Source organism: Berghia stephanieae, chromosome 11, assembly GCF_034508935.2.
Source record: "Berghia stephanieae isolate SIO BIC M18660-M18661 chromosome 11, UCSD_Bste_1.3, whole genome shotgun sequence".
Taxonomy (NCBI): domain Eukaryota; kingdom Metazoa; phylum Mollusca; class Gastropoda; order Nudibranchia; family Aeolidiidae; genus Berghia; species Berghia stephanieae.
Window position 1 is genome coordinate 33,994,988 of NC_088370.1, and position 11,162 is coordinate 34,006,149.

The 11,162-nt window shown below is 36.0% G+C and overlaps 1 protein-coding gene across 2 annotated transcripts in view; it reads right to left on the reverse strand.

Annotated features, from left to right (window-relative positions):
- Positions 1 to 4,478: 4,478 nt before the first annotated feature.
- Positions 4,479 to 11,162, reverse strand: part of LOC144956532 (uncharacterized) — a 167,751-nt gene continuing 161,067 nt past the window's right edge. For both annotated transcript variants that reach the window (XM_078887093.1, XM_078887094.1), the window contains 5 exons: positions 10,766 to 10,943; positions 8,245 to 10,446; positions 7,714 to 7,802; positions 6,813 to 6,882; positions 4,479 to 4,865 (listed from right to left, as the gene is read on the reverse strand). In XM_078887093.1, the coding sequence (XP_078743219.1) occupies positions 4,759 to 4,865; positions 6,813 to 6,882; positions 7,714 to 7,802; positions 8,245 to 10,446; positions 10,766 to 10,943 (2,646 nt within the window). In that variant the 3' untranslated portion in view covers positions 4,479 to 4,758. The remainder of the gene's footprint in view (positions 4,866 to 6,812; positions 6,883 to 7,713; positions 7,803 to 8,244; positions 10,447 to 10,765; positions 10,944 to 11,162) is intronic.

An 11,162-nucleotide genomic window follows, 5' to 3' on the forward strand; every position in this document is an offset into this window, starting at 1 on the left:
ATTAATTAACAAATCTTCTGTGGAAAAATGAGACAACCAATGAAAATAACGAGAAGCAGTGTCGTGAATCATCATCATCGACATTGTCGCCGTCGTTATCATCATTATCGTAGTCATCATCATCTTCATCATCATCATCATCATCACAATCATTGCCATCTTCTTCTTAATATAAGACACTATATTTATAATATGGTTATCTGCGGTCCCAGCAAATATATCGTATCGTTCTATCTGTCTGTCTGTGTGTATGTATGTATGTATGAATGTAGGCATGCATATACGATGATATGCTGGTTTGTATGTATGTCTGCATGTATGTATGTATGTATATGTGTTTGTATGTACGCTCATTTCTTTTGTATACATGTGTAGAAACAATGTGCAAGCGTGTATGTTCATGTATGGCTGTGTCTGTATTTGTAAATGTGTTGATGTTCATACCATGAACCAAACTGAGCATTGTTTACCTCACATGAATTGCCTTTAATTTGGACAATAAAGATTATTATTATTATTATTATTATTATTATTATTATTATTATTATTATTATACCCAAGAGAAAGAAAGACAAAGGGGAACTGGGTACAAACAGGGGTCAGATATAGAATCCAAGAGCAAACCACCGTTCACTTAGTCTGAGATCACCTATACTGTAAGTCTCATCCGGACACAATCACAAAATCCAACAAAGAGGTATACACTCAAATTCTTACATTATACATTCAAAATAACAAAATATAATAATATATAACAGAGAGATGATTTACAAGGAAAAAAATATCTCCAAAAACAATAATATGCATTTGACTGTATCCCTCCCAGCCAGGACTCCAGCCATGGCCAGGACAAGACCAAGTAATCTCATTCCAAACAAAGGAAGCATGTTGGAAAACAGATATAAGGGGATAAAAGACACAGTTGGTGCCTCCCCGCCCACTATGGGAGGTCACGAACCCCACCCAGATCTAATCAAACTATGAACCCGATGCTCCATTGACAGTACAGTCTAAGAATGTGCTGAGCTTTTTCACTTTGTCAACAATTTGAATAGAAGCATCCCCCATCTTCAAATCTGTTTCACTTTCCCACTATTCCCACTTCCTGTTCCCCACATACAGCACCTCTGTCTTATCATCATTAAGTTTCAGTCTGTTCTCATTCATCCATTTCTTAACACTTTGGATTACAAAATAAACATCACTCTTCGCGCCTAATATACTCATTTTACTCTCAAGTGTGGTGAGAATATAAGTAAAGAGCCAGAGACTCAAATTTGCGTCACCCAGATCAGGACTTGAACCAAGGACCTACTAGTCTCTGAAACGAGTATCATGCCACAAGACTATAAAGCCATAATAAAATAAAGGTGCCTAATGAGTCAATAAAATAGAGAGACAGATAAAAGGATTAAATGCGACTCATCATAAATAAGGCAACAACACAAACAAAAAAAACGTTTCGGCCTTTGTCAAGTAAACACGAAATATATTTATATATAAGATTGTCATAATAGACTAATAATATAGATAAAAATGTGTGTGTGTGTCACACAATGATGATGATACTGAGACAGGACCAACATCTTCCCAACTCACCAACTAAAAGATTTCTGTCAACAAATGAATGCAAGTTATAAGGATTCTTTTTTTTTCTTTTTATTTTTTATTCACTTCTTTTGTGTGCCATGCTGACGAACTTAGAATTTCAAGGGGAATAACCCCTTTCAAAGTGATGAAAGAGGGGCACATAACCAAGTACAAATGAGTTTTGAATTAAAATTAAATAATAAGCAGACCTGCCAACCAGTACGATTAATCGTATTTAAGTACGATTTTTGGACCCCAAATTTTCGTGGATTTAATACGATTTTTTAAAAGATATGTGATGTGAATGATGTTGATGATACATTTGATGCATTGATACAAACGTGTCGTACACCAACTGTAGACTGTGTTTCTGAATGATTGATGCATCACATTTAATACTATAGTTATCATTTCAGTTGCTTATATGATGCCGGTTTTCACCAATATTTTTCTCATACATTTTTGAGGATTTGCATAGAATTATGAATATAAGCTTGTTTTATACTTAAATAGTCTCAGACCACATTTAAACTTTTGCCACTTATTAAATAGAAAATTTAATTGAACCAACATCTTTGACTTTGAAGCCTTCAATTGAAAACTGTATTGCTAATTAACTTAAACATAAATGGGTTATTTCCCTTTATAATAACTAAATTACTCTATTTTGATTTATAAAATTTATAATGATCTTTTTTTTTTCTTTATTATTTTGTACGAGTCTTGAATTACAAAGTGGGCAACTTTAGGAACGGTATATGGTTCAAAATGAATTTTTTAGAACCGTTTTAGAAGTATTTAACTTGTCTCTGCATATTACATACTTTGCGAATTTCCCATCATTTGACCAAAATAATAGTATTAGTAGTATATAGTAATAGTAGTAGTAGGAAGAGTAGTAGTAGTAGTGAATGCTCAAAAAAAAAAAAAGAGAGAGAGAGAGAGAGATATTAGGTAACATATATCGAAAATATCTTGCTACTGTTGCAAATTGTCATCTATTGAATTGGAGACCACTCTCCCAGATATTTTATCTCAAAACGTTCTCATAACTGATGTACTGGGCTAGCAGATATCACCATCACAACTTCATTTGGTACATCAGCATCTCTTACCATCAACATCATGACATCACCACTTCTACAACTGCCATCACAGCATTGTCACAGCCACAACCACCACCACATCACTTCTACCACCACTGCCACCACAGCTTCATCATCATCACCACCACCACCACTAGAGCACCATCGCTACAACAACCAACACTTCTTCCACTGATACTAGCATCAATACTACCAACATGTTCAGGGTCATTTATTTGAGTGTTTCGAAAGCAATTTCCTTTGATATTGCAATTTCTGAGCCTTATGCTAATTTTAAATGGCAATTAAGTTTTAGTTTCTCGATAAATCGATCATTTTGTAATCACTAGAGATTGCTTGAATGATGAAGATCAGAGTTTATTTTGATTTGGGATTGATGTTAGCTTTTATATAAATTTTTCTATAGTGCACACTTTTTTTCCACATGTGCTGCGGACAAAATACACTTTTTTTTTTCTAAAAATACACTTTTTAGGGTCATGGAATACACTTTTCATCCTGGGAAGGTTGGCAGGTCTGAATAAGGGGGATAACCCATCAAATGCAATAGTAGGAATTTGCCATTTAATGGTTACATCCCATGGATTTGTAAACTGCATTTTAACCATTACCAACATCCAGTATCTTGGTAATGAAAAATGAGTTAAAATCTTTTATTTCCTTACAGGAAATTTTTTTCCAAGGGTTTTCTTGATAAAAATATTAATATAAACCTGGCACCATCTGTAGTGCAGTACCAGCAAGTGATTAAAAGAGTTTATTTAACACCGGGGCTCAAACTGGGTCCTTTCATCCTCACAGACAGTCACCTTGGCTTGAGGAGGATTTGTGGAGTATGTTCGAAATTGGAACAATTATCTACCTCATTCAAAAGGGGTTGTAATTATACAAATGCAAAACTCTTTTCTCCAATCAAGCAAGCACCATCTTTTTATTCAAAAAGTAGAACAAAGTCTCTCTCTCTCTCTCTCTCTCTCTCTCTCTCTCTCTCTCTCTCTCTCTCTCTCTCTCTCTCTCTCTCTCTCTCTCTCTCTCTCTCTCTCTCTCTCTCTCTATCTATCTATCTATCTATCTATCTATCTCTCCCTCCCTCTCGATTCTCTACACTGTATAACACTACCAAAACACTTGGCATTTTTACTAGAATATTTTGCATCATATTGATTATATATGTGACCCTTCATCTCAATCAGGTATCATGTCAGTGTGTGAAGCAGATGCTGAAAAGTTACGTAAAGCTAAAATGATCTGAAATTAGAAACGTATCAATAATCCAAATTTTTAAACTGTAAATTCAATTTTAAGCATATCTAAATCCCCCTGACATGATAACATTTGAGGGCGGAGAGTCATAAACACTCGAGCGCAGTTTTCTTGTACTCCTGGATCAGATGATGTGCAGAAATGTTTGAGGAAACTGTCTTGCCATGACCTGATGATTTGACTGGGGAAGAGGGGAGGGCAGTAGGGATCAGCAAATATACAGTTTGACTATCCACCAGGTTAGTAGTGGCCTTGAACAAATCACTCTGCGGTGCTGTACGGCAGCTAACACCTGGGTTATTCCACTCTTATCTTGGAATACGTCCTGACAAATTTCCTCTTCGGGATGAATAAAGGGAACTTTATTTATTTATTTATTTATTTATTTACTTTGATATATCGCGGGAGATAACTTAATATTGAAATGTTACAAGGGTTAATGGGAGAATTTGCTGCGTCATGTCACAACGTTTAGTGATAGACAATCATTAGCAAATCATGGCACATGGAATGGCAATTGGGATCAACAGGAAATAAGCAGAGAGGTGTCAGTTATGCAAAACAGGAAATAATTTTATTTTTTTTCACGTCAAAACCTCTAAACCCAGAACTTAAAGAAGTCATGGGTTTAAGAATTATCCACAAGTAAAACAAAATCTATTACATATCTATTCATTAGAATTGAGCAAAAGAAAACACAAGGTGTTAATGATTAAATGATTTTTTTCACAACAGCAATAGATTTAGTATGAATGTCAATTCATAACAATAACATTCATGATTATAACTTCCATTATCATCACTCATCCACGTGATAAGACTCTAGTGCTGGCAGATCCATTACACAACTAGTGCTGGTCTGATCCATTTCAACATCGCTCTCTTGAGAGTCTGGGATGACAAATGCTTACAGAAAAGAAAAAAAAACAGAAAAAGGGAAGATTAGGAAATTATTATTGATTTGGCTATGAATTCATTGCATTTTTTTTTTCCACTCAAAATTGATAATTTATATTGTAAAGTGCCCAGAGCTTGTGTTTTACACGAGAATGAGGGCTGTATAAATGTGTATTATTATTATTATTATTATTATTATTATTATTATTATTATTATTATTATTATTATTATTATTATTATTATTATATTATTATTATCATTATTGTCCACTCATTAGTGATTGGATAACTAATTTGGAACCAACAGATAGTGTATTTGCAACAGTATGTGCGGCTATGTGGTTTTGTGGTACGACATTTGCTTTCGGATCGGGAGGTCCTGGGTTCCAGCCTCATTTGGCACATAGTTGAGTCCTTGGAAAAGGCTCTTTACTCATATTCTCTCACTGTACCTGGCTGTGAACAGCATTGTCTCTGTTGAAAAAAATGGTAATATTGTTGTCTTACAAGTGTCATGTATTGTTCTACATGATGCGTGTTGCTGTTGGTCGGGGACCTTTTGTAAAGCTCTTTGAGCATGTTTTGTGGATATCAATGGAGTGAAGCACTTGCTAAAAGTTATATTAAAGTTAAAGTAAAACGCTCAGAAATAGGAAATTTTGGTTTAAGAAATTCATGAAAGTCAATTCCATCTATGTAATAATATAACGCATATTATAAAATATTCCCAAGTTTTTGACACTAAATTCCATTTTTAGCATCAATGTCACTCTGACCTAATTAATACTAATACCGTTTGGAGACAGGTCACATTTATATCATAGTTTTAAAAAATCCAAAAAAAACTTGGGCTTTTATATGGCACAATATCCACTTACGTGCTCAAAACTCTCTACAAAGGGTGACTGACCAACAGCAAAACGTAACGAGTAGTACAAAACATGAGATGATATTACACTTCTTTTTCGGACAGAGACAACGATGTGAATGGCCAAGTTCGAACCTAGGACCTTCCGATCCGAAAGCGAGTGTCATACCACTTGACCACATAGCCTCACTTGAACAATATGAAAAAGAACTTGGTTCTTAACTAAGGCCTGCTGGAGGAGTAAATCAAGCATTATAAAGTCCATTGAGCATGGTAAATTTGTTAAATTGTGATAAATAAATATGAATATCTATTAACATTTTATATCAATAGATGTGACACATTAATTGCTCTGTGAAATATTCATAATTTATTCAAATTGACCGACTGACTTATCTAATCTATGCAAATTTATAATTATTGTAAGATTATTGCATCCTTGCAAATGTCATTCAGTACAAGACCCAAATTTGACAGGACTTTTGGAGCTTAAGAATTGTTATTATAGTCGGAGGTAAAAGAGGGGACTTGATAGCTCAATGGTAGGGCAAACGCTTCTCATGCAAAGGGACTAGTATCGATCCCTGGTGTACTTGAGATTTTTGTTCTGACCCCCAATGTCCATACAGCGGTGATTCTCTAGGTGAGTCTCTTTGGTCTGATTAGACTAGTGTTATATCAAAAAGGGTATAAGCAATAGCCGTTGTCCATTTAATGTTATGTATACTAATTGAGGCAATGACGGCTGTTGATAATGAACAGGGCCATGGAAGACTATTCTGACAGAGTCTGAATAATCTATCGATTGAACATGCGCAATGGATTCTGAGTCCGAATAGCCACAGGAGACTATTCAGACTCGATTCCGAATTGTCACTTTATTCTTAGCATGATGATCTTTATATAAAGGTGTTGACCTGTATAGTATAATGCATGACTGTTTGACACAAATCTCTTTTAGTTCATTATAATTCATTGTATATATTATTCTTTACAACATACTTGTATTTTCTTCAACTGTTTGACACAAATCTCTTTTAGTTCATTATAATTCATTGTATATATTATTCTTTACAACATACTTGTATTTGTATTTTCATCAACGTAGGAAAAAAGGCCAGATACAGAGGGCAATCTTGTGGGAATTTCTGAAGGTGTCTGTCAGAAAAATAAATGGTAGCAGCCTTATTAAAAAGTTGTTTACGCTTTTAACATTCTAATGGCATTTGCTTAAGTTTTAGGTCATTTCAGAAAATACAAAGAACTGTGAAGTAGATGGATGATAGATAGATGAGATAAATATATTACTTAATAAACCCAGCCAGATAGCCTTCTAATAATAATAATAATAATAATAATAATAATAATAATAATAATAATAATAATAATAATAATAATAATAATAATAATAATAATAATGATAATAATAATAATGATGATGATGATGATGATGATGATGATGATGATGATGATGATGATGATAATAATAATAATAATAATAATAATAATAATAATAATTAATAATAATAATAATAATAATAATAATAATAAATAATAATAAAGATCATGATGATGATTATTATAATTTCGGATCGGAAGGTCCTGATTTTGAGCCTCACTTGGCGCATAGTTGAGTTCTTGGAAAAGGCTCTTTACTCACATTCTCTCACCGTACTCAGGTGTAAAATGAGTACCTGGCCGTTAACAGCATTGTCTCTGTCCGGAAAAAATTGTAATATCGCGTGACAGTTGTCATGTCTCGTTTTACATGTTACATATAGTTGTTGGTCAGGGACCCTTGTAAAGTGCTTTGAGCACATTTAGTGGATATTGCACTGTATAAAAGCTCAATTGATTTTTTTTTAAATTATGGGAGGTCAAAATACCTCATCCCATAACTAGAGGTGTATCATTAAATGAGTCTTGAAAGAACACAGATGTCAACACGGATGGCCGATTATAACAAATGAATAAGTCATGAATATTCACCAGTTGTCGAGACTCAATCTGACTGGAGAAGGAGACAGACTTGGTTGTTGGAGTGTCCAGACAATCAGAGCTTTTCCTCTTCGAGGGAACTGTAAGGATGTATCATAAGACCTTGTGTAAAATAGGTGAACAATCTTTTCAATCTTCACGAGGACAAATACCCCCCTGATATTTCTCAAACGTAACATCAACAAATCAAGTTGACTAAAATCAGTTATAAAACCCCAGTTAAATATTGGACTATAGTTTTTTTAGTTGGGGATCAATACCATATAACCCGAGTTAAAAAATATTTGAAAAAGGACAACTGAATGCTATGAGAAAAGTTGCAAATGCCAACTTATTACTGAAGGAACAGATGCACACATGAAATATGTAGAATAGGGAGAAGATAGATATATTTAGACAGACAGACAGACAGATGGAGAGAGAGAGAGAGAGAGAGAGAGAGAGAGAGAGAGAGAGAGAGAGAGAGAGAGAGAGAGAGAGAGAGAGAGAGAGAGAGAGAGAGAGAGAGAGCAGTGAGCTCACCCTTTAAGATCCCCTTGATTTCTGACGTGGTTTTAGTCCCAATTCTCTCATCAGCCAGACCACCTTCTGCTGTTACAATTGGTGTGGTGCTACTGTCAATGCTTTGATGTCCAGAGATATGGACGTCATCATTCCCTCCCTCTTGGCTCACCCTGGTCTCCCCTCTAGGCGATTCTAGGAGGGGTGCAAACAAAATATGGCGCTGGCAGTGTCTCTTTTTCCTGTCAGGTCGTTTACGGATTTTTTCCACAATTTTTGTCACGGACAGAATGGGAGGAGGAGGAGGCAGAGTGACCTTTTCTGTTTCTTTTCTGGGAATAGTAGTGGTGGTTGGTGGTTGTTCTGTTGATGCTAACGATGTTGGCAGTGATGATGATGATGATGATGATGATGATGATGATGATGATGATGATGATGATGATGATGAAGACACTACATTAGCTGGTGCCATCAAACTAACGGGTAGATCATCTGTAGCTTGCATTCCCATTTGCTCTGGGTGGCTCCAGATGGGGGTTATCAATCTCTCTTTATTTTGAAGGGATAATCTTTTGCTCATACCTGACCTGGTTGTCGTGTACATATTCATCCCTGGTTCTGTAACAGTATCGTGGTTCTCAAAAGAAAGAAGAAATGCCGATACCTTGTCTCGTTTCATGGACACTGAATTCGCATTGACATTTTCTCCAATACAATTATCGGTGTATGTTGTTTTAGTTCCACCAGTGTTTGTTGTTTTCTGTGTTAGAATCTCACTGAAATTCCCTGACTGTGATTGGGCTGAGTCGATACAGGTGACGGATTCAATTTCATTCCACACAGCCATCATGGACATATCGTCAGATTGTGCTGGTCCAGTCTGAGTGTCTGATGGAGTGGCATGTGTCAGCTTGAACAAATTGTCTGATGGAATTGCATGACTCACATTAGACATATTAACATTATGAGCTGGTCTATTCTGAACGTCTGATGGAATGGCAGGTCCTTTTAGAGTGTCTGATGGAATTGCATGACTCAAATTGGACGTGTCGTCATATTGTGCTGGTCCAGTCTGAATGTCTGATGGAGTGGCATGGGTCAGCTTGGACAAATTGTCATGGCATCTATTCCGGCTGTCTGCTGGAATTGCCTGAATTACATTAGACATATTGACATTCTGAGCTGGTCTATTCTGAACGTCTGATGGAATGGCAGGTTTCACCTTGGACATACCGTCATTTTGTGCTGGTCTTTTTTGAGTGTCTGATGGAATTGCAGGACTCACATTGGACATATTATTGTCATATTGTGTTGATCCATTCTGAATGTCCAATGGAAAGGGCATATGGACGCCACTAATCAGTGTGTCCGATGGAGTATCCCATACTACCTTGGACGTAGTGACAAACGGTGGTGATCCAATCTGAGTGTCCAATAGAATGGCATTTGGCACCTTGGACATATTGACACATGGTGGTGATCCAATCAGTGTATTGGACGTAGTGACAAACGGTGGTGATTCATTTTGACCAGTCAATGGTGTGACACGTTTCACATTGGACATGTCCCATTGTGGTGATCCATTAAGAGTGTCTAATAGTATAGTATGATTGGAAATATTGTCGCATTGCGTGGATCCTCTCTGAGTGTCTGGTGAGGTAACAAATGTTACCTTGGACATATTGTCATATAGTTGTGGTCCATTCTGGGCATCTGATGGAGTGGCATACATCATCTTTGACATATTGTCATGTGGCTGTGATCCATTTTGAGTATTTGATGGAGTGGCATACTTCACATTGGACATATTGTCATGTGGTTGTGGTCCATTCTGAGTATCTGATGGAGTGGCATACGTCCCCTTGGACATATTGTCATATGGCAGTGCTCCAATCCGAGCATCCAATGGTGGGGCACATGTCCCATTGGCCGTATTGACATAAAACGGAGATTTATTCAGAGTGTCTGATGATGTGACACATGCCATATTGGACATAGTGATATATGGCAGTGCTCCAATCTGAGTATTCGATGGTGTAACATACGTCACCCCAGTGATGTTGACACATGTTGGAGATCTAATCCGACTGTCTGTTGGTGTGATATGTGTCATTGTGGGTGAGTTTGTAGAGGATACATTAGATATTGCCACACTCTTCTCCAAATCTTTTTCATCATCACAGAATGCCTGGCAATCCAGGTTGGTTGTCAACATGTCTGAAACTAAAGGTGGATAAATTTATCAAAATGCTTGTTACAATTAAGGTCAAGTGTATAGTTGTTTGTTACACATATTATGTTTTATATATATGTTATGATGATGATATTGATGACGATTATGATGATAATGACGGTGGTGGTGATGATAATATTTAGTAATGATGATGATGACGATGATGATTATGGTGATAATAATGATGTCCCGTCCTACATGTTAAATGTTGCTGTTGTAAAGCGCTTTGAGCATATTTAGTAGATATTGTGCTATGTATAAATGCTCAATGCTCAATGAATGGTGGAGCTTCGTTGATAGGAGTCAAACCTGATAATGGCACGTCATAATCTGATGTCTGAGTGAAGTCTGATTCTGTGGTTACTGTGGGAGTTTGAGACGAAGTGGACTGACATTCTAGACACGTCTCACAATCCACATCTGACATGACAACCATGGATGTTATTGTTTGGGAAGATGTCTCCATTTTAGATACATCTTTCTCAGTCTGTCAAGAATAACATAATATTATTATAATATTTATTATTTAACATTGGATTAAAAATGAATGAGAGAAAGAAAACATTTTTAGTTTAAAAGATAAAAACAATGAAAATTCTGAACGTTAAAAATGGCACTTGTGAAATTTTAAGGAAAGTTAAAATTAGAATTCAACCTAAAACTATCTACACACACACACACACACACACACACACACACACACACA